This window comes from Sorex fumeus, unplaced genomic scaffold, assembly GCF_029834395.1.
Source record: "Sorex fumeus unplaced genomic scaffold, SorFum_2.1 ptg000065l, whole genome shotgun sequence".
Classification (NCBI taxonomy): domain Eukaryota; kingdom Metazoa; phylum Chordata; class Mammalia; order Eulipotyphla; family Soricidae; genus Sorex; species Sorex fumeus.
In genome coordinates, this window is record NW_026606122.1 from 4,491,828 (window position 1) to 4,515,142 (window position 23,315).

General features: G+C 49.1%; 1 protein-coding gene across 2 annotated transcripts in view; it reads left to right on the forward strand.

Annotated features, from left to right (window-relative positions):
* Positions 1–23,315, forward strand: part of GRIPAP1 (GRIP1 associated protein 1) — a 32,153-nt gene that overhangs the window by 4,869 nt on the left and 3,969 nt on the right. Inside the window, exons 4-22 of one of the 2 annotated variants that reach the window (XM_056128669.1) lie at positions 766–792; positions 1,567–1,674; positions 8,063–8,213; positions 8,941–9,125; positions 9,458–9,505; positions 10,551–10,582; positions 10,686–10,733; positions 10,867–10,966; positions 13,180–13,257; positions 13,492–13,584; positions 14,681–14,815; positions 16,141–16,236; positions 16,493–16,705; positions 16,807–16,920; positions 17,911–17,988; positions 18,114–18,209; positions 18,341–18,397; positions 18,529–18,628; positions 21,420–21,550. In XM_056128669.1, coding sequence (XP_055984644.1) covers positions 766–792; positions 1,567–1,674; positions 8,063–8,213; positions 8,941–9,125; positions 9,458–9,505; positions 10,551–10,582; positions 10,686–10,733; positions 10,867–10,966; positions 13,180–13,257; positions 13,492–13,584; positions 14,681–14,815; positions 16,141–16,236; positions 16,493–16,705; positions 16,807–16,920; positions 17,911–17,988; positions 18,114–18,209; positions 18,341–18,397; positions 18,529–18,628; positions 21,420–21,550 — 1,890 coding nt within the window. The remainder of the gene's footprint in view (positions 1–765; positions 793–1,566; positions 1,675–8,062; positions 8,214–8,940; positions 9,126–9,457; positions 9,506–10,550; positions 10,583–10,685; positions 10,734–10,866; positions 10,967–13,179; positions 13,258–13,491; positions 13,585–14,680; positions 14,816–16,140; positions 16,237–16,492; positions 16,706–16,806; positions 16,921–17,910; positions 17,989–18,113; positions 18,210–18,340; positions 18,398–18,528; positions 18,629–21,419; positions 21,551–23,315) is intronic. The other variant, XM_056128670.1, reaches the window with a different exon arrangement.

The following is a 23,315-nucleotide window of genomic DNA, read 5'->3' on the forward strand; positions in this document are numbered from 1 at the left end:
AAAGGTGCCTTCCAGATCCTCCAAAGATGAAATAGCATGTTCTGACCCCACAAGACTCAAGACCCTCCGTTGTGGGGCTGGAGTGATAGCACAGCGGGTAGGGCGTTTGCCTTGCACGCGGCTGACCCGGATTCAATTCCCAGCATCCCATACAGTCCCCCGAGCACTGCCAGGAGTAATTCCTGAGTGCATGAGCCAGGAATAGCCCCTGTGTATTGCCGGGTGTGACCAAAAAAGAAAAAAAATAGACCCTCCTTTGCGTCTTTCTTCACTACTCTGCCCTATAACGCAATGTTGTATCCACTATGTACTCCATAGATCTTATTCTAGGAAGGAATACAGAAGGCAGAATTTTGGGCAAGCCATAAACTGGACTTGTCTTTGATAGGTGCTGAGGTCCCCAACCTAACAGTGCTTTTGGTTTAGGAGTGCCAAGCTCCCCAGTGCATGTAGAGGAGCCACAAAGACAAGTTGAGGCAGAGCAGTGAAGGCCCAATATCTGAGCCTGGAACACCATCCCACAAAGGCTTAAATAGCAAGCCTCATGAGCTTAGAGAAAAAGGGTGATTTTCGTGTGCAGTAGCACCCAAGCAGGATTCCTTCATTTATTCACTCATCACTCTCTATCATTCCTGCAAGCCGAAGCCCTGTAGCTGAAGAAACTTCCATCTCCCAACCCCCGACATCACTGTCATCCTTTGACCCTTGTCACAATATCTCACGTCTGTGTTCTCCATATCTTTCTTCCCACTTCCCCTCCTTTAGGCACTGAGCAAGAGCAAGAAAGCTCAGGTAAGGGGATCCATGGTGGGTCTGGGAGACCTTTTTATGGGGGATATTTCTGGGATTTCCTTTTACTGGCCTTTCTTTCTTTGTGTGTCTGTGTTTGCATCTGTGACTACCACATTGCCACATGTTTCTTTGGCTGCCTTTGTTTCCTTATATTTTGCCTCTCTGGGCCTCTGGTGTGTCTTTTCTTCTCTCTTTCTTTCTGTGTCTCTGAATCTCTGTCTCTTCATCTTCTCCATCCCCTCTTTTGATTCTTGTTTATTTCCCTTGCTTTTTCTGAGTCTCTTCCTTTACCTGTTCCTACCATCATTTCTCTTTTCTTCTATCTGTTTTTCTGTTGCTCCATTTCTTTCTTCCAGACTCATATCTTTCCCTGACCCTTTCTCTTCTCTCTGATCTGTTCCCCGCTGTTGTTATTTCTGTTCCTATCGTCTTCCTGATTTTCCTTTTTTCTTCTCATTACCCATCCCAGTATTCTTCCTTCTCTGTCCCTCTTTTCTTTAATTCTAGCTGTGCCTCTCTTTCCTTCTAATTTCTCCTTCTATGTCTCTGTCTGCCCCCATCTTCCCTTTTTTCCTACCCCTGCCCCCTGTCCCCACTTTTCCCCCCTGTGTTCCCTTTAATTCCCCCTGGTTTGACCTGTACTGCTTTGACATGCCTGACTCTCTATATTCTTTGTTCTCCCTCCATGGCATTTCTTCCCTGTCTCTGTTCCTCTGACCTCCTTTGCCATCCTTTCTGCCCTGTTGGAGATCTGACCCATGTTTGCCACTGCAGGAAATTGAGGGACTGCTGAGTGAAAATGAGATGCTACAGGCAAAGCTGCACAGCCAGGAGGAGGACTTCCGCTTGCAGAACAGCACTCTCATGGCTGAGTTTAGCAAGGTACTGGTGCTAGGAAGAAGCATGGGAGATCTGCGAGAGAGGGGTCCTCTGGCCTGAAACTGGAGTGCAGCAGAGGATGGTTGGACAGAGGCAGGCTTTGAATCACTGTCCATGGTGCTGAAACAGATTCTGGCTCTCTGGAGGAGGACAGTAATTTGATAGATGGGACATAATTTGATATTCTGGGATTGGACAACTGTAAACCCTGAGAACAGCTGGTTTCTGGTCAAATTCTTCATTTGTATTTTTTTTTACCTCGCTGGCAGTGCTAAGGGTTATAAGGGCCACTCCCAGTGATACTGGTCCAGTGCTCAGGCTTGACACTGCAATATTGCTTAGGTCCAGTGGTTCTGGGAGCTGCCTGGGTCATCTTGATGAGACAAAGGGGTGGATATGTGGCTAGGGATCAAAGCTAAGACCTAGACCTCCCGATGCAGAGCAGGCACTCCCGCACTTTGAGTCATTTCTCTACCCATCCTCCCATCTCTGAAATTCAAAATCCCCTTCTGTGTGGTGTTCACTAATGCTAGGGAGACTTAGGGTTTGGGGGGAGTTCTAGTTAGTGTTCTTATGTGTCCATTGTGTCAGAAAGCAGTTTGAGAGTCGTAGATATAGTACAATGGTTAAGATGCTTGACTTGATCTCACTGATCCAAGTTCAAATCCCTTGCACTGCATCTGATCCTCAAAGCACTATCAGGAGTCACTCCTGAGTACAGAGCCAGGAATATCCCCTAATCACTCCTGGGTGTGGTCCAAAAACCCAAAAAGAAAAAATAAGTTTGAGGTGCTTCCCTCCATCGTACATGAGACTGGATCTCTTGTCAGAATATTCATTTGGGACTGCATTCTTATTTTTTGTTTATTTCTTTGTTTAGGGACTACACTCGTCAGTGCTCAGGGGTAACTGCTGGCTCTGCACTCAGGAATCACTCCTGGATGGCTCGGGGACAATATGACATGCCAGGAATCAAACCCAGTTGTGTTGGCCACATGTGTAGCAATTGCCCTTCCCACTGTATTATTACTTGGGCCCCAGGGTTGCATTATTCTATCCTTGCATTGTGTCATGGCTGATTATAAACTGACTGGGCAATTGTCAAAACTGTCTTTTTTTCTTTATCTATCTTATATATCCACATATCGAATCGATATGCCAGACACAGTAACAACAAAGTCTCCAATGGAGATGTTACTGGGCCCGCTCGAGCAAATCGACGATCAACGGGAGGGCCTTTACCTTTACCTTTATATATCCACAATGAAATTTATAGTTTTCTAGTATAGGATTTTGTTTTTGTGGAGGTGAGGGTTGTACCACAACTGGTAGTGCTTAGGGATAACTTCTGGGGGCTCAGAGAAACATGTGGTGCTGGAAATTGAACCAGGGTTGGCAGCATGCAAGACAAATACTTTTTAAAGTTTTAGTTTATTTTTTGTTTTGAGGGGGCCACATCTGGCAGTGCTCAGGGCTGAATCATGGTTCTGAACTCATGTATGGTACTACAGGGGGCCTTATGGTGTGGCAGGATTGAACCCTGGTCAGCCACTGCAGGGCAAGTGCCTTACTTGCTGCATCTTCTCTCTATCCCCATGTCTTGATTTCACCTTTAACTTGGTACAAGTAATAGAATTTGCCTACTTTGGAGTTCCAAAATGTGTTGGTTTAGTTTTTATTTTGGGGCCCACAGGTAGTAGCACACAAGGGCTACTTCTGGCTCTGTGCTCAGAGCAATACTCTTCCCAGCAATGCTCAGGGGGCCAGGCAGTGCTAGGACTCAAACCCAGGCCTCCGGCATGCACTTAACTCCTTGAGCTATCTCTCCAGACCCATTCTTAAGTGTTTAAAGTGGAAATGATGATGATTATAGAACTTGTTTTGCAGGATTTGCATGAGGAGTGAAGGATTAAGTGTCTGTAAATCACTTAGAACAGAGCATTGCAATAATCCTTGCTATATACAGGTTAGCTACTAAACCTAGCTTGTAATGAATTCATTTCCTTCCTTCCCATCCTTCCTCCATCCCTTCCTCCTTATACTCAGGGCTTACTCCTGGCATAGCACTCTAGGGTTACTTCCTGTGGTCCTGGGGATCAAACTGGAGTCAGAGGCAAGTAGGTCAAATGCCAATTATCTCTGGACTATGTCTCCAGCCCTCCTTTTCGGGGATCGGGAGGAGATTTGAGTCACATTCCATGATGCTCGGGGCGTACTTTTGACTCTATACACGTTAATCATTCCTGGCAGTGCTCAGGGGTTCATATTTGGTGTCAGTGATCGAAGCCAGGTCGCTGCATGCAAGGCAAATGGCCTACATGCAATATTATCACCTGGACCCACTTTTTAAAAAAATGGGCTGGAGCAATAGCACAGCAGGTAGGGCATTTGCCTTGCATGCGGCCAACCCGGGTTCAATTCCTAGCATCCCATATGGTCCCCTGAGCACCGCCAAGGGTAATTCCTGAGTGCAGAGCCAGGAGTAACCCCTGTGCATCGCTAGGTGTGACCCAAAAAGAAAAAAGAAAAAAGAAATCCATTAATTTATTTTTTTTATTTTTGGGCCCCACATGGTGGTATTCAGGGTTCATTTCTGGCAGGGCTCAGGGGACCTTATGGGGTCCTGGGGCTTAAACCCAGGTCGGCCATGTACAAGGCAAGCACCTTACCTCATGTACTAGTTCTGCAGCCCCTCTAGTTCTCCTTCTAACATATTTCTTAACTATTTAAAATCTTTATATCCATCCTAGTACCCTACCCTGTCCCATCCCTTACCACCTTTCACCTTCTGTCTTCTCATATCCTCCCTCTTGGTCTCAATTCTACCAGACCCAGCCGGGAGTTGTGCTATCCCACAGGGTTGATCATATCAGTCCTTTCAACAATAACTCCCAGGGGGCCAGGGTTCAGTACAGAGGTTAAGGTGCATCCAAGGCATATCACTGACCTGATTTTGATCCCTCGTGCCACCTGATTTCCTGAGCAACATTGGCCATAGCCTAAGAGGCCCCCAGGCACTCCCAGATGACCGGGATAATCCCCACTGCCACCGGGCCTGAGCAGCACCATGTCCTCAGGTCCTCTCATTGAACCACTGCCCTGGTTGGCGGACTAACAGTGGGATGGTCTCAGGCCCCTTGGATACCACTTGGGAGGCCCTACCCATCCCCCAAAAGAAGATACCATCATTCAGTGATTCCTTGCCTCAGTTCAGATCTCATGGTTCTCGAAAAGTAGCTGACCTCATGGCCTTACTACTTTATTGCTTCTTGCCTCCAGCTTTGATGGTATCATAGTTCTCACAGGGTAATCCAAGGGCAGGCATTCCTCCATAAATTCAGCTTAAGTTTCCTGGGCTAAGCATTGAGCTGGCCAGAGAGACCTCCTTCAGATTCCCCCTGTTACTTCTCCCAGGAACCAGAAGTGCTCAGAGAGACCTAGGTCCAAGGCCTGTCTTATTTGCCAAAGCATTTCAGCTTAGTTGCTCCATCAGCAGGTACCAAGTACCCACTAGAATATCCTATTTTATTTTTGCACTTTATTTTCTTTGGGTTTGAGCCACATCTGGCAATGCTCAGGGCCTACGCCTGGCTCTGTGCTCAGGGATCACTCCTGGCAGGGCCCCAGAGACCATATATCATACTGGGATCGAACGTGTATGCAGTGTGTGAGTTAAATGTCCTACCATTGTACTATTGCTCCAACCCCACTTTTTGGACCTTTTAAGTGGTGCTCAGCAGATCTCTCTGGGGATAAATAGGGGTGGAAAGTGCAATTTGACCAAACCTTTGAACATGAGGTTCTGAGGATGCCTTTTCTGTTCTAGCCCTGTAGTACCAGTGCCTGCTGTTGCAATGTTCAGGGGTTGAACCAGGGTGCCCCCACCACCCATGCACTATCTCTCTCACCCTCTGTTTTTGGTTTCCATTTTTTTTGTTTTGTTTTTTCTTTTTGGGTCACAACTGGCAATGCTCAGGGGTTACTCCTGGCTCTGCACTCAGAAATTACTCCCAGCGGTGCTCAGGGGACCATATGGGATGCTGGGAATCAAACCTGGGTCGGCCGCATGCAAGGCAAATGCCCTACCCGCTGTGCTATCACTCCAGCCCTGGTTTCCATTTTTGGAGAGGAGGTATGTTTAGGGCCACAAGCAGTGGTGCTCAGGGGCTACTTCTAGCTCTGTGTTTCACGAGTTCCTTCCCTTCTCTTCCCTACTCCTGGTTGTGGCTTGGGAGACCGTTTGGTACCAGAGATCAAATTGGGGTTAGCTGTGTGCAAGACAAGTGCTTTTTTTCTTTCTCTTTGGTGGGGATGCTATACCCCTGTTGGTGTTCTGGGAACATACACTTCTGGGACTCAAAGCATGTGCTTCAGTCCTTTGAGCCCTCTCTCAGCATGATGTTCTTGTTCCCTGGTAAACAGTTGTGAGCAATACAATATAGTGCCAACTCTTGGGTAGCTGATATTCAGGGAGTGGGGTTGGTGGAGCAAGGTGATAACTTAATGAATCAATACCAGTGGTTGTGATTGCTGAGAGTTACATTGTGTTTACTGTGTGCTGAGTCCTGTTTGACATGCTTTATTTATGTCATTCAGTCATGTCATCTTTGCTCTAAACCTGTGGGCTATCACTATTATCCCCATTTAACAGGTAAGGAAAACTGAGTCCCTGAGAGATAAGGTAATTTGTCCCAAGGTCACATGGCTAGGAAATAGCAGAATACAAATTAACATCCAAGCAGTCTGGATTCATTATCTGTGCACTAAAAAGTCTATGTTATCATGGGGCCAGAGTGACAGATAGTATAGCAGGTCAGGGCCTGAGTGATAGTACAAAGGGTAGGGTATTTGCCTTGCAAGTGGCCGACCTGAGTTCGATCCCCAGTATCCCACATGGTCCCCCACACATTGCCAGAAGTAATTTCTTAATGCAAAGTTATAAGAAGCCTCTGAGCACTGCTGAGTGTGGCCCCAAACCAAACAAAATTAATAAATGAAAAGATAATACAGCCTGAGAGATAGTGCAAAGGATAGGGCATTTGCCTTGCACACTGTTGACCCAGGTTCAATCCCTGGCACCCTGTATGGTCCCCAGAGCCTGCCAGTGAGTGATACCTGAGTGTGGATCCAGGAGTGAGCCCTGAGCACTGCCAAGTGTTGCCCAAAACAACAAAAAGACCCCAATAACTCTATGTTACCAGGGCTAGAGATGTTATATGGCAAGAAGGATGCTTGCCTTGCATGCAGCTGAAGCTGATCCAGATTCCATCTTCAGCATCCCATAGGATCCCCTGAGTCCCACCAGGAGTAATAACTGAACTCAGATCCCTGAGCACAGTGCTAGGAGTAAATCCTGAGCAGGCCTGCATATGGCCCCCAAACAAAAGAAAACAAAACCAAAAAGGATAAAACTCTGTGTCACCAAATGAGCATTAGTGGCGAATACCAATATATGGTCCAACTTATCAGAGATTTGAGCTAGCATGTCAGTTTATTTGTGATCTGTGCTTCATATGAAAGATACAAACAGAGTTATACTCAAGTGTATTGGAATTTCTATGTTGAGGTGGAGATTATTTGAGTGGTGACATCTGAGCAGAGCCCTGAACTGGGTGAAAAAATAGTGTTATGGGTGGCAAATATCCAAGGCAATAAAAGAAAAATGCTTAGTGGTGCTCAATATTCTCATTTGGAAATGAGAACACAGGCTTTGGCAGGATGGCTGGTAGAACAGCATTTTGACCAGGAGTTGAGAAAGTGGTCTGGCTGGCTTTTATGTACAAGTACACATCTAGAAAGTCAAGGATGGTGGGTGTACTGGAGTGATAGCACAGCAGGTAGGGCATTTGCCTTGCACACCCAGGTTCGATTCCCAGTATCCCATATGGTCCCCCAAGCACTGCCAGGGTAGTTCCTGAGTGCAGATCCAGGAGCAACCCCTGAGCATCGCTGGGTGTGACCCCCCCAAAAGCAAAAAAAAAGTAGAAAGTAGAGGCTGAAAGCTGTCTATGGTGGTTAGATCCAAGGTTGAGATCCCCCCACAGAAGCAGGCCAGCGAGCCATTCCGTATGGCTGGGATCTTGTACCAGAAACTTCCAAAAGCACCTAAGGCTGTCTCTGGTGTCTGTGAGGTGGGTAGTGAGCAAGATGTTTCTTAGTGTTCTGATCCTCTTGGACACTGCCACTAAACAGACGTGGGTGTTTGGAGTTGGTTAGTAGCTGAGCCTCCGCGTCCTTTGCCAGTGAGTGGGAACACAAGAAATAAGAACCTCTGTATGCCAAGGACATTAGCAGGAGGGAGTGCATTGTACAGATCGTGGGTTAAGTCCTCGGTACACTTCAGCAACCACTGTTGTAATGTGGTACCTTTCTCCTTCCCACCCCCACTTAGCTTTGCAGCCAGATGGAACAATTAGAGTTGGAGAACCGGCAGCTGAAGGATGGTGCTGCCAAGCCCGAGGTGGCTCAGGTTGGGAGCATTGTGGATGGAGAGCTGTTGAGACTGCAGGCTGAGAACACAGCCCTGCAGAAGAACGTGGCTGGTATGTGATGCCCCACCCAAAACCCCTGGAGCTCATGAAGGTGTTGTCCTGTTGGGAGATGTCAAATCAGGCTGGGCCTTGCCATCACAGTGTCTTGACTGGGGAGAAGCCCTTTCCTCTCCCTGAGCTGATTCTAACCTACACCAGACACAGGGGGGATGAAGCAACATCAGTTGAGTTCAGGAAGTCCCATCTGTGACCGGCCAGTGTTATATATGGGCTGGTTGCAAAGGAGATGGTGTAGTCAACTGAGACAGGGAGAGATGCAAGTCGTTCCTGGGGTCTGGGATGAAAGCTGGAAGGAAGCTGGCTTGAGAGGAGGAAGTGGCATATGGACTCTTGGTGAGCAACTGGATCTTGTGAGGTGGTGGGTGCTAGTGTGATGAGCCAGATGGAAATTATCAAATGTGTCTGTGGAGGAGGAGGAGGAGGAGGAGGTCTGGGTGAAGATGGGAAAAGTAGCTTTGAAGGCCTTGTGACAAGGCTTGGGGATGAAGATTGGAGTTTGGGGAAGTAGCCAATTGGAGAATGTATAGCATTCTGTGGTTGGTCGGGCTGAATGGATTAGGAAGAGGCATGAATGTAGCTAAACCTTTATTTGTAGATTTGGGGTTCTTTGGGGCACTCTATTATACCTGAAGGGTTGAAAGCCAATTCTTCCTCCATTTTAGACATGATAAGGGTCTTTAAAGACCATATGTTCCATCTGTATCTGTCCTACCACCAGCCCTGCAGGAGCGCTATGGGAAAGAGTCTGGGAAGTCAGTAACTGCTAATGAGGGTCCCGGGGACTCCACTGGGAGCCCAACCCCCACTGTTCTGGCCCCCATGCCATTGACAGAGGTGGAACTGAAATGGGAGATGGAAAAGGAGGAAAAAAGATTGCTCTGGGAACAACTGCAAGGCTTAGAGGTGAGTCTGGGTCTGTTGTAGCCAGGATGGTGGGGGAGGGGCAGGGGCCCTAGCTTTGCTCTGGTCCTCTAGAGTTGTCTGTGACATGGGCACTTCCTGGGGGAGGGCATGGGTCTCCCACGTTCCCCATTCTTTTTCTGTTTGGTGGCCACTCCTGGTGGGGCTTGGGGCTGACTCTTGGCTCTGTGCTCGGGGATCACACACTGGTCAGCTCAGAGGACCATACAGGATAACAGGAATCAAACCCAAGCAAATGTTCTGCTCACTGTACTATTGCTTCGGCTTCCAATCCCCATTCTGATGACAGCTCCTTTCTGTCACCTTCCCTGCAGAGCTTGAAGCAGGCAGAAACGACCCGACTGCAGGAAGAACTAGCCAAGGTAGGAATGCTGGGCTTTCCCTGGGCTTTGCTCACTCACTCCCTACCTACTGTAGGGCAGGAGGGGCAGAACTGCCCTCTAAAGTCTTTGCTAGGGCAGGAGGGGCAGAACTGCCCTCTAAAGTCTCAGTTTTATTGTTCATGAAATAAAGGGATTCATACTTCTGTGTCCAAGCTGTTTTCAATATGAAATGGGCTTATGTGGTCCCATTTTGTCTTAGACTTGTCAGGCCCTATCCTGTCCTCCTGTCTCCTCCAAACTCTGCTCATATCCTCCCGTGTCAGATGGAAACCGACATTCATCCATCCATTCATTTATCCATCCACCCATCCATTTATCTGTTTATCATCTGTTCATCTATTTATGCATCTACCTATCTATTCATCCACCTGTGTGCCCACCCATCCATCCATCCATTTGCTTATTCATCTAGCCACCTTTCTCTGCATCCACCTATTCATCCATCTACTTACCTTTCCATCTATTCACTCATGCTTTTATCCATCCTTTGATCCATCCTTCCATTAATCCACCCACCCATCTATCCACCCCATAACTTCTCTCCATTCATTCATCCTTTATCCATTCATCCACCTGTCCATCTAATTTATCCATTCCATCCATCCGTCCATCCATCCATCCATCCATCCATCCATCCAAACTTTTCTAGATTCATAGCCCTCTTGTCCTGGAGAACCAGGAGCGAGGCAGTCAATCATCTTCCTGCTTTTCAGGCCTTCTACTCTAAGCATTGCATGCCATGGCCACAGGACAAGATGCTGGAGGCATAGGCAGGGTACAGGAGAGCAGGTTGCTGATGACCAGCTGAGCAACCCAATTCCTTCACCCTTCTGAGTAAAGAGTTCCCTAGTTCCCTAGCCATTCCAACTGGTAAAATCAGTGGTTCTCCAATTCTTGGGTCGGTGTGGAAGAACCCATGTGACAATAAAATTTAATTCTGAAAGACAGAATTTCTGCATGAAGTGTGTACTCACCTTAATTAATGTCATTCTCCTTATCACTTGTTTCTCCTCCCCAACCTCAGCTCTCAGAAAAACTGAAAAAGAAACAAGAAAGGTAAAATTTTTCTTCTGGGAGTGGGGTAAGGGTTTTATGGACCGGCGACAGGGAGCAAGTGACTTGAAGAACTGACCTTCCATATCTGTCTTTCTGTGCCCAGTTTTTGCCGTCTACAGACAGAAAAGGAGACACTTTTCAATGACAGCCGGTAAAAAGCCGGGTTGGGGATGTGGTGACCGTGGGAATAGTGCCCAGACGTTCACTGCAGACCATAGGGGAGATCTGGGGGACTGGGCCTTGGGTTTTGACCTGTGTGCTCCAACACCCCCTCTGCCTCTCAGGAACAAGATTGAAGAGTTACAACAGCGGAAAGAAGCTGATCTCAAAGCTCAGCTGGCTCGGACGCAGAAGCTACAGCAGGAACTTGAAGTAGCCAATCAGGTAAGGGGCGGGGCTCCAAGGATATTGGGATAGGGACCAGGGCTGGGATCTTGTAGTGCTCTGAATCCTGGGGCTAGGAGGGGAGACTGAGATTTCTTGTGGGCAGTGGGTCCTATTTCCCCAGTCACTAGGAAAATGGGAACTAGGGAACCCTGAGAACTCTAGGAAATTGGATAGGAGTCTGCCAGAGTCTAAGATCTTAGGGACACTGAGGGTGAGTGGAGGGGTGCTATGACCCACAGATTTGGATGAATTTGAAACTCAGGATTGATACAGGATTCTGGAGAAATGTGGTCGCTGAGAACTGGGACCTTGAGCTTGAGTGAATCTGAGCTCCCTGGAGCCTGTGACTTTGGGGCTCTTTTGGGATTCACGCCATGGTGGGTGGTTAGATGCGAGGCCTTCAAGACGGGGCTGGGGAACAGCTCAAAGGGTTGGAGTGCATGTCTTGCCTGAGTCCTTGAGTTTGATCCCCATCATCGTATGCTCTAGCCCCAGCACTCCTGGGTGCCGGGCCTGAGCAGCATCATCTCATTGGTCGAAGCACCTTGCCATCAGGCTTGGCACCATCAATCCAAGTATTGCTAGGGGTATCTCATCCCCAGACTGTCAAGGGCCAGAGAGAACATTTAAGGAGTTGACCTTGCACATGGCACCATGTATGGTCTCTTGAGCCCCACAAGGAGAAATCCCTGAGCTGGGAGTAAGCTCTGAACCCTGCTGGGAGTGACTGAAATCCTCCCTTCAAAAATTAACAAAAAAATTAACAAAAGACTTTAAACACTGAAATAGTGGGCCTTGAGGTTGAGTGTATTTAATGCCCCAAGAGTATGGTGTCTGAGTGGTCCTGAGATCTCTGGGCACTGTGTAGAAAAAACTCAGGGCCAGAGAACTAGGGCAGTGTATAAGACTGTTGCCTTGCATGCAGCTGGTCTCGGTTCCATCCCCCGAATCTCCTAGGATCCCCTGAGTACTTCTAGGAGTGATCCCTGAGTATAAGGCCAGGAGTTAGCCCTGAGCACAGTCAGGTATAGCCTTCAAACAAGCTTGTTGTATGAAATATCCAGAGCTTAGATGGTCATAAGGCTCCGGAGGGCGGGTGTTGGTTCATGTTTTAGTGCATTTACTTATTTGGGGGATTGGGCCACAACTAGTGGTTCTCAGGGAACATTCATGTTTTTATGCTCAGGAGTGACCCTTGATAGTGATCAGGCAACCATTGACTGTGTTGGGGATCAAACCAGGGTCAGTGGTGTGCAAGGCAAGGACCTTAAGTTCTGTCCTATGACACTGGCTACGAGGATTGGGTGATTTGAAAACTTCCAGGCTTTCTCCCTAGTGAAGGTGACACTGAGGACCCATGACATAGGGACTGTGGTGGCTTGGGGGTCCAAAGACCCTTAGAGCTGGGAATGAGAGTCTGGGAAAGTGTGTTTCAGGAGTGGGTCCTCCTTCATTTGGCATCTAAAGCTCCTCCTAGGCAGGGAGGATGGGGGCAGCAGGGTCAAGGACCTGAAATTGAAGTAGCATTGGAGACCAAGAGATCTAAAGTTTGAACCTCTCAAGCCAGAGACTCTGGTTTGGTTTATTTTTCTTTTTGGGTCATACCCAGGAATGCACAGGGGTTACTCGTGGCTTTGCACTCAGGAATTACTCCTGGCGGTGCTCGGGGGACCATATGGGATGCTGGGAATCGAACCCTGGTTGGCTGCATGCAAGGCAAATGCCCTACCCGCTGTACTATTGCTCCAGCCCTGCAGTCTGGAGACTCTGGGAAGCTGGGGGCATAGGGGTGGGGTGGCGGTAGTGGGAAACCTGGGGGTTTGGGAGCAGGTGTCTCTGTGAGGCTGTGGTCCGTTCCCTGGGTATGACAGAGAGACACCGGGACCCTGCCAGCTGGAACCTGGGTAAGTGCAAAAGCTCTTGATGGGTAGTAGAGTGAGTGTGAAACCCCCGAGGGGCTAGGCCCAGGAGTCCAGGTGTGTTCAGGGTGCTTGGGGAGCAGGAGATCAGGGTGGAGCATAGTGACAGACCCTCCGGGGGTGGGCGTGGTTGTCATGTCCAAGAATTCGAGTGAGCCTGACCTGACTGACGGCTGGGCTGGCAGGGACCTCCCAGTGCTTGGACCATGTGGTCTGCTGGTCATAGAGGGGGGGCTCCTGTAGTCTGTCATCCCAGAGAGGCTGAGAGTTCCCCTCACCTGCTCCCCACAGAGCTTGGCAGAGCTGAGAGATCAGCAACAGGGAGAGCGCCTGGAGCATGCAGCCGCTCTGAAAGCCCTCCAAGATCAGGTTCGTGGCTTGGGGTGTCCAGGGAGGGCTCTGGGAGGTGGACCTTGAACCTGGGGGCAGCCAGGGGTGGGGGGGAAGGTGTGGTCAAAGTAGGCCCATTCCTAGCAGTCCAGCTCCTTGATTCCCAGTGGGCATGTGGCCGGCCCGTGGCTGTGGCCTCCTTTCTTAGATGCAGGTAAGTCCTCACTATGGATCTGCTCTCACTTGGTGTGTGCATGGGGGGGGGGGGAGCAGGTGTCCGTGCAGAGCGCAGATGCTCAGGAACAGGTGGAAGGGCTGTTGGCTGAGAACAATGCCTTGAGGACCAGCCTGGCTGCCCTGGAACAGGTATTGGATGCCTGGGAGCCCTTGCTTAGCCCTCCCCAGGTTCCCAACGCCAGGCTGTAGCAGGGCACAGTGATCTGGCCCTGTGCTCATCCTGCCGCTATTTCTGTTTCGTTTTTGTTTTGTTTTGTTTGTTTGTTTGGGGGCTATGCCTAGCCGTGCTTGGGGGCTACTCCCAGATCGTTTCTCAGGCATTCTCAGGAATCTTGCCAGGCTGGGGATCCAGCCCAAAGCCTCCCGCATGCGAAGCATGAGCCTTTTGAGCTATTTCTCCAGCCCTGCCTCTGTTTCTGTTTCACTCTCCTCCTACTTGCTGGGGGCTTTCTCCATGTTCTCTGGCATTCATTCATCTGTACTTCTCTTGTCTTTCAAATTAATCTTCAATAAAGTCCAGGAAGTGTCTTAATCTTCAGTGGACACTCTGAATCCTCCATCCATCATTGTGTCTGCCATCTGCCTCTCTATCTTTCAGTTGGCTCTGTGGTCTGTCGTTTTCAGACCCTAGAAAGTTCCTTTTATCTCTTCCCCTGTTAAGGCTTCCCCAGAAATTACCATGCCTCTAGTGATTATTACTTGGATCTGGATGGTTACAACAGCCAGCGAATGTAGGTTAGTTTTGCTGGTTCTTGAATTTCCTATAAGTGAAAGAGACTCATTTTTTGGTTTATTTCTATTTTGGAGCCACACTTAGTGATGCTCATGGGTTACTCCTGGCTTGCACTCAGGAATCACTCCTGGCAGTGCTCAGGGGCCCATATAGAGTGCAGAGATCGAACCTTGGTTAGCCATCTACAAGGCAAGTGCCCTAACCGCTGTACTTGGTATTGGCCGTTTTCCCTGCCGGATTATCTCTGTAAGGTTTATACACATGTAGCACTGCTCTCCTCTCTCTGTAGCGTTCCATTATGTGAATGACCACATTTATCTGCTTTCCTGTTGATTGCTTTCTCTCACTGTTCCCTCCACCCCACCCCATTTTGAAATCCCCTCTCTTCTGGTTCTCTTTCTGCCTCTGGCCTGGTCTCTGAAACCAAGAGGCTCTCGCTGATTGGTTCTTTGCCTGTTTCTCTCAACTTCTCATCACTGCCGCTTTCTCCAGATCCAAACATCTAAGACCCAGGAACTGAATATACTCCGGGAACAGACGACTGGTCTCACGACCGAGTTGCAGCAGCAGCAGACTGAATATGAGGATCTCATGGGACAGAAAGATGACCTCAACTCCCAGCTCCAGGTGACACCTCTGGTTCTGAACTGTCCTCTTACTGCCCGTGGGCTGATTCAGGGGAGTTACACCTGAGGTCCAGCAAGAAGTCTGTGGAGTCAGGAGGGCCTGGGACAAGTCAGACACCTGAACTTCTTAGCTTCTGAGTGTCCTAGATCAAATCATGTCATTTCACTGGGTAAAGTCTTTTAGGGGGAGGAAAGTGTGCACCTGGTGATGAGCAAAGTTAGTTGGCCAAGGGGACCATATCAGGTTCGGGGGATTGAAGTTGGGTTGGCCTCATTCAAAGCAAACGCCCTACTCCCTTACTGTTAGGACTGTAGACACTGGATTGAGTGAGTTGGGGGAACAACCATTCTGATCTCGTGGTAGGATCCAGCCTGAGGCAGATGGAAATACTGTTCTCGTGTCAGAATCCAGAGAGGTTTACTGTCCAAAGATGGAGCGATAATTTTCCTATTACCAGTGACCCATCTTTTGTCTCCATTATTCCTCTGCCAAGTTCAATACAGCGCTTCTCCCTTGGCATCCAAGATGCTTGCTCATGCTGCCTATAGATCATATTTCTCTTTCCTACCATTTCTACAAGAGGAAAGGGAGCAGCCTGCCCCCCCTTTTTTTTTGCTTTTTGGGTCACACCTGGCGATGCACAGGGGTTACTCCTGGATCATGCACTCAGGAATTACTCCTGGCAATGCTCGGGGGACCATATGGATGCTTGGAATCGAACCCGGGTCGGCCGCGTGCAAGGCAAACGCCCTACTAGTGCTATTGCTCCAGCCCCTGCCCTCTTTCTTATGACCAGTTACCATCTCATCACCATACCTAACTGCACAGATGGAAACATCCTCAACTTCAAAGTCAGATGTTTGAAAGTAAAAGGGAATGAAGACCAGGGATTAACTGGCAATCTTTTTCTTTGTTTGTTCTGCTTTGTTTTGGGGCCACACCTGGCCGTGCTTAGAGCTTACTCCCAGATCTGCACTCGGGGATCACTCAGAGAGTGAACTTCAATTCAGCTGTGTGCAAGGAAAACAGCCTACCTGCTGTACTATCTCTCTGACCCCAAACTGGCAGTCTTTATTGTTTATTATTTTGGGGGAGAGGGCAGCAGTTCTGGGGGCCACTAAGGATATACCCTTGGTTCTTGGGAAGCCATGTGGTACTGGGGATCAAACCCAGGGACTTGTGCACGCAAGGCAGATGCTCATCCCGTTGAGCTGTCTCTAGTCCCCAAACTGAGTATTCCCTGTGTCTGGTTTACCAGAAGCACCCTGAGTGACCGACCCCTCCTGGGGACTCTATCAAACTCTCCCTCTTGGTCCTCATGTTAGGAATCATTACGGGCCAATAGTCGACTGCTGGAACAACTTCAGGAAATTGGGCAGGAGAAAGAGCAGTTGACCCAGGAACTACAGGAGGCTCGGAAGGTGCGTCACTCTGGGGCGGATGGAAGGGCAGTCAGGACTGGGGATGCCAGGGCAAGTGGTGGCGGGAGGCCTATAGGAGCAGAGGGGCTGGGAAGGGACCAGTTCCATGTGGATGGCCGAATGGCTGACATTCTATGGGGAGAGGAGGTGGAGTTTGACCTGCCCCTGGGCATAGCAAGTAGGTAGTTTGAGGTTAGATGAAGGAGGTTGACTGCCGTCTTTTTGTCCCCCCTTGCCTCCCACCTCTCCACCCCAGAGTGCTGAGAAGCGGAAGGCCATGCTGGATGAGTTGGCCATGGAAACGCTGCAGGAGAAATCCCAGCACAAGGAAGAGCTGGGAGCGGTTCGGCTCCGGCACGAGAAGGAGATGCTGGCAGTGCGTGCCCGCTATGAGCGTGAACTCCGGGAGTTACATGAAGACAAGAAACGGCAGGAAGAGGAGCTCCGCGGACAGATACGAGAGGAGAAGGTGGGTAGTGGCAGCAAGGACTGGCTGATGAGCCAGGGAGAGTGTGAGAGAAGGGTCTGGTCCTCCTGCCACCTGACCCATGGGGCACTGCTTTTTACCAGGCACGCACACGGGATCTAGAGAACCTGCAGCAGATGGTAGAAGAGCTTCAAGCGCAAGTGCACTCAATGGATGGTGCCAAGGGCTGGTTTGAGCGGCGCCTGAAGGAGGCTGAGGTGAATTAGGTGTGGCCAGGCCTTGGTCTGTTCTGAAAGGCTGTTAACTTGGGGAGGGGAACCCCTACAACTTCCCCTTTCTCCAGTTGAACAGCACCACAGCAGAATAGCCTAAGTGCCAGTTACGCGGAGAGGGGTTGGGTTTGGTTTTTGGTTCACTCTCAACCTAGCTTTGGCAGTTGCTCCTGGCAGTGCTTGGGGATTCAACTGGGGCCTCCTGCCTGTGAAGCTTGCACACAGCCTGTTGGGCTCACTCTCTCCTGCTCTCTCTCTCTCTCTCTCTCTCTCTCTCTCTCTCTCTCTCTCTCAGTCTCGCCCTCAGAAAAGAATATTTACTGACATTGTGGGGAAGAATCCAGATAGTATGTAAGGAGTAGTGCTGTGTGGTAGTGAAGAGCACCAGCTGCCAGGGACCAGTGGCATCCCTGGGTTTGAATCCTGGCCTAGTCACTTCCTGCTGTGTGACCTTGGGCAAGGAATCTGACCTCTCTGTGCCTCAGCATCAGTAACAAGGGGAAGGAGCAATAGTAGCTGCTATCAAGGTGTTAGGGGAGAACGAATGATTATATCTGCAACCCCCACCCTGGTCCTGGCACACAGCAGGTATGCACTGTTTCATAAGATGCAACAGAAGTGCACAGGGGTAGCTGGAGAGGTCACCCAGTGGGGTAAGGTGCAACCTGGGCTCAATCCTTGGCATTGCATAGAGTTCCTCAAGCACTGCCAGAAGTGATCCCTGGACATAGAGGCAAGAGTAAGTCTGGAGCACTGACAGGTGTGACCCCAAACCCAAATAAATGAAACGTCCATACCTATGTTGGTCAGTGCTAGGAAGGGGCCAGGTGTGCTGCCACTGTAGTGTCTTCCCTGCACACCTTCAGCACCACCCCAACCCCCCTCCACACTAGATTCCCTTCCTTCCCTTCCTTGCTTTGGGGTCCTGTGGGGTGAGGGACCTGGGCTTGGCCAGACCTGGGCTGTGTCTTGCAGGAATCTCTGCAGCAGCAGCAGCATGACCAAGATGAGGCCCTCCAGCAGTGTCGGGAGAAGCACGCTAGGGAACTGAAGGTACCTGCAGCCCGTGGGCCTGGGTCTGTGCAGATAGGGACAGGCACCAGGACCAGAACACGAGGCCCTTGTGGGGGGACTGAGGCTTTGTCTGGCTATGACCTCAACTGCCCTCTGCTTTGTAGAGCAAGGAGGAGGAGCTGCAGGGTGTGCAGGCTGAACTCCAGCAGGTCCAGGAGGAGCGGGACTGTCACCTCAAGACCATCAGCACCCTGAAACAGGTCACTGGTCCCCTACCTCTGGCGCTCCCCGCTCCCCAGACACGGCCTGGCCTTAGTGTGCTGTTCAGGCAGGGGTGTGACCCAGCCATCCCAGTACCACCAACCATGCTTTTTCTCTTTCCTACCCTTAGGAAGTGAAGGACACAGTGGACGGGCAGCGAATCCTTGAGAAGAAGGGCAGTGCTGCGGTACGCTGGAGGGGCTGGCTGAGCATTCCCCCCCTTTCCCAAGAGCCCAGTGGGTCTCAACAACTGCCCCCTTCTCCCCACCTCTGACTTGACCTTCATTCATCCCCCACCTCCCACCCCCCACCCCACAGCTTAAAGACCTCAAGAGGCAGCTGCATCTAGAGCGAAAACGGGCAGACAAGCTACAAGAGCGGTTGCAGGACATTCTCACAAACAGCAAGAGCCGCTCTGGTGAGGGTTCATGCACCTGTCCCTTCATGCTTGGAATTGTGTTTTTTTCTCTGTCTGCATTCTGCTGTTTTGTACTCGTACTCCTCTCTCTCTCTCTCTCTCTTTCTCTCTTTTATTCCCTTTCTGTCTCCTTTTTGGGAGGCTGGGATTTGGACCACTCCTGGAAATTCTCAGGGTTTACTCCTGGCTCTGTGCTCAGGGATGACCCTAGCAGTGCTTGGGGAACCATCTGAGATGTGAGGAGTATGGAATCCAGGTTGGCCATGTGCAAGGCAAGTGCCCTACTTGCTATACACACACTATTTTCTTTATGTTTCTCTCTCTTTCTCTCTCTCTGCCTTTTCTCTCCTACTTTCTTGTCATAATTCTCCTCTTCTCCCTCTTTTTTCTTCTCTCTGTCTCTTTGTCTTTCTACTTCTTTGTATCTCTGTCTCTGTCTCCCCATTGCCCTCTCAGACACCTCCCCTACACTCCCCATTTGGTGGCTCTAAATCTCTTGTGCCTGTTCTCATTCTCATTCTGTAAATGTGGGCTGAACTCTCATACTCAGGTACAGGTTTCCTGATAGTAGCCCCATTCTTGTCCTCGAATACCTCCTGGCTGAACTAGTTAACTGGTCTATCTGCAGAATTCTGGCGTAAAACCTGTGTTAGAGCTGGAGCAATAGTACAGCGGATAGGGCACTTGCCTTGCACATGACCAAACTGGGTTGGATCCCTGGCACTCTATGTGGTCCCTTGATCCCCACCTGGAGTGATCCCTGAGCACAGAGCCCGGAGTAACCCCTGAGCATAGCCACTCTGCTGACTCAAAAACCAAAAAAATTGGGGCAGGAGAGATAGTACAGGGGTTAAGGTACCTGCCCTGCATGGGTTTGACTCTGATTCTATCCCTGGCACTGCCAATGTGCAGATGGTCCCCTGCGTATCTCCAAGAATGATCCCTTAACACAGAATTAGGGGTAAGACCTGAGCACCACCAGGTGTGATCCAAAAAAATCATGTTATTTCTGGCGTAGGAGTTGGAAGTTGCAACAAAACATTTGAATTGCTTTAGATATTTTCTTGGAGGAAATACCTTGTAAATACATTTTAAAAGGAGGGGGTAAGAGAGATAGTATAGTAGGTAGGGCACTTGACTTGCACATGGCTGATGTGGTTCAATCTCCAATACCACACATGGTCCCACAAAGCTGGCCAGGAATGGTCCCTGAGCACAGAGCCAGGAGTAAAACTAGAGCACTGCTGGGGTGGCCCCCCAAGAAAACAAAAAATTTAAAAAGAAATACATTGTCTTTATATAAGAAAATAAAGAGCTAGGAAGATAGTTCATTGGGCTGAGCTTATGCTTTGAATGAAAGAGACTTGGGTTCCATCCTTAGCACCTCATGGTCAGCTGAGTACTATGCCAAGAGTAGCCCTCACCCAACCCCCCTGCAACACTGTTGGGGAAGGAAGAGATTAAGAAAGGAAGGAGGTAGGGAGGGAAGGTAGGGAGAGAGAAAAGGAGGGGGTTGGAAAAAAGAACAGGGAGGGAGGAAAGAAGGAGGGAAAGGAAAGGGCGAGGGAGTTGTGAAGGAAGAGGGAGAGAGGGAGGGCAAGTGGGCAGATTCAGGGGTTAAGGCATTCAACAATGTTGACCAAGGTTTTATCTCCAGCACCACTTAGTCCTGTTTCTAGAACACAGAGCCAGGACTTGGCCTCCCTAAACAAATTAAAAACCCCTGCTCCTTGCCCCTTGTATTTAAGTGACAAGTTAAAATGGATGTATCTCCCACCAAATCAATGTCTCAGCTAGGTTCTCTCTCTGGAAGTCATGTTTGTAGGGGAGGAGTCCTGTTTCCCTTGGGTTACAGGTTAGTGTAGGAATCAACAAATAACCTGAGATGGAGGTACATGACTGCCAGAGTCTGTCCCCATCTCCTCTCTCTCTTTCTGCTCTTGTCTCCTCCAGGCTATCTGTGCCTCCACTTGCCATGTGTCTGGGGTTCTCTCTCCACCTGTGACTGCACCCCTGTGTCCTCTCTAACTCCTTTCTGACCCCAAGTCTAAGTGTGTCCACAGTTCCATCTTTTTGTTGTTGTTGGAAGTGAAACAGTTTTATATCGGGACAATGAGGAGGGAGATAGTAATGTGTCCCGAGAACTGTTGTCCAGTAGGAAACTTGCTAATGGTGGGGCAGGATAGGCAGGGAAGAAAATACTACAATGCTGGGGGGCTGTGGACCCTCAAGAGGAGGACAGGAAGGGCTGGAGCAATAGCACAGCAGGTAGGGCACTTGCCTTGCATGCGGCCATCCTGGGTTCGACTCCCAGCATCCCATAGGTCCTCTTAGCACCGCCGGGAGTAATTCCTGAGTGCAGAGCCAGGAGTAACCCCTGTGCATTGCCGGGTGTGATGCAAAAAGAAAAAAAAAGGAGGAGGTGGTGCTGCAAGTTGGTAAAGTGTTAAGCATGAAATCCTACCAGTAAATCACAGTGCCTAAATTTTTTTTTGGTTTTGGAGCCACAACCGACACCTGGCAGTGCTCGGTGGAACATACAGATACTGGGGATTGAACCCTGGTTGGCTGGGTGCAAGGCAGATGTCCTCCCTGCAGTACTATCACTCTGGCTCTGGACTCAGCTTTTCTGTTCTGAGCTGTCTCTGTCAACTGCAGGCTTCCACCTTGTCCCTGGCAAGTGTCTCTTTGCTTTCTGTCTCTGTCAAATCTATTTCTGCCTCTTCCGGCCACTCGATGCTACGGGACCTTAGGGGATTGAGACTCAGCTTATTCTTTCCTCTCTGCCCAGGCCTCGAGGAGCTGGTACTCTCAGAGATGCACTCCCCAAGCCGGACCCAGACAGGGGACAGTAGTAGTGTGTCCTCCTTCAGCTACCGGGAAATCTTGCGGGAGAAGGAGACATCAGCTGTTCCTGCTAGGGTAAGAGGCATTCAAAGAGCACAGTCTCAAATTTTCCTACGTAAGTCCATAGCACCCTCTTTTTCTCTCTGCAGCTGCTATCTCCTGCTGTAGAATGGCATTCACATTTTTTGTCAGTTGGGCCACATTTGGCTGTGCTCAGAGGTACTCCTGACTCTGTGCTCAGGGATCATTCCTGGCAGTGCTTGAGGGACCAGACATGTAGGGCATTTGATCCACTGCTAAACCACATCTTTGGCTTGGAAATAACTTTTTTATTATTTCATTGTTGGAAGGGCTGGAGTGATAGCACAGCGGCAGGGTGTTTGCCTTGCGCGCAGCCGGCCCGGTCGAGCTAGGTTCGATTCCTCCGCCCCTTTTGGAAAGCTTGGCAAGCTACTGAGAGTATCTTGCCTGCATGGCAAAGCCTGGCAAGCTACCTGTAATGTATTCGATATGCCAAACACAGTAACAAGTCTCACAATGGAGATGTTACTGGGCCCGCTTGAGCAAATCGATGAACAATGGGAGGACAGTGCTACAGTGCTACATGCTACATTGTTGGAAAATTTAAAAGACACGAAGATTTGGGGGGTGGGCAGTTTCCCAAATCAGTGTTCAGTGGGATAAGGAGTCACTCCGGGTGATATTAAGCCAACTGGGTCAGACAGATTAATGTTAGGTCATGAGGATGCTGATATTGCTCAGGTTTGCAGTACTGGGAAACCCCCAAGGCCACTCTTGCAATGCTGGGGGAGGGGGGGAATATGGTGATATCTCAGGTTCTTAGCATGCAAAGCATATGCCCCTGACCAGTATACTATCTTCCAAAATCACAAAGATTTTCCTCCAGGGTTTCTTTTTATTTATCTATACGTGGCTGTGCTCAGGGCTTACTTCTGACTCTTTGCTCTTGGATCACTCCCGGTGGAAATTGCGGGACCATACTGGGGAACAAATTCATGTCAGTCGCATGCAATACAAGTGCCTTATCCACTGTCCTATATCTCCAACCTTACAAAGATATCTTAATACATTTTTTTTCTATTTTTACCATCCAGAGATCACTACTTTAAGCCCTTCATTTATTCTCATATATATATATATATATAAATTGCCAGGTGGGGCTCCAAAAGAAAATATATATATGTATATATATAGATATGTATATATGTATATATATAGATATGTATATATATACATATATACGTATATATATATTTTCTTTTGGAGCCCCACCTGGCAATGCTCATAGCTTACTACTGGCTCTGCACTCAGGAATCACTCTTGATGGTGCTCAGGTGAGCATATGGGATGCCCAGGTCAATTGCGCACAGGGCAAGCATCCTAGCCACTGTATTAGCTCTGGGCCCCCTTTGTTTGTTCTCTTTCATACTTCTTTTTTTCAACCTCAGTTATAATATTAAAAAAACCTTTTTTTTCAGCTCTTCTCTCCCTTCATCATTTGGGTTAAATTTTCATCTCATCTAATACTTCGACCTTAAACAAATTGTTCTAGATGGCGTCAAAAATATCCTTGTAGGTGGAGAAATCATGCAGGGGTTAAAGCACTTGTCTTGTTTTTGTTTTGGCTTTTTTGGTCACACCTGGCAATGCTTATGGGTTACTCCTGGCTCTGAACTCAGGAATTACTCCTGGCAGTGTTTGGGGGACCATATGAAATGCCGGGGTTCCAACCCAAGTCAGCTGCATGTAAGGCAAATGTCCTCCCTGCTGTACTATCGCTTCTGGCCCCTAAAACACTTGTCTTGCATGGATCCTCCTT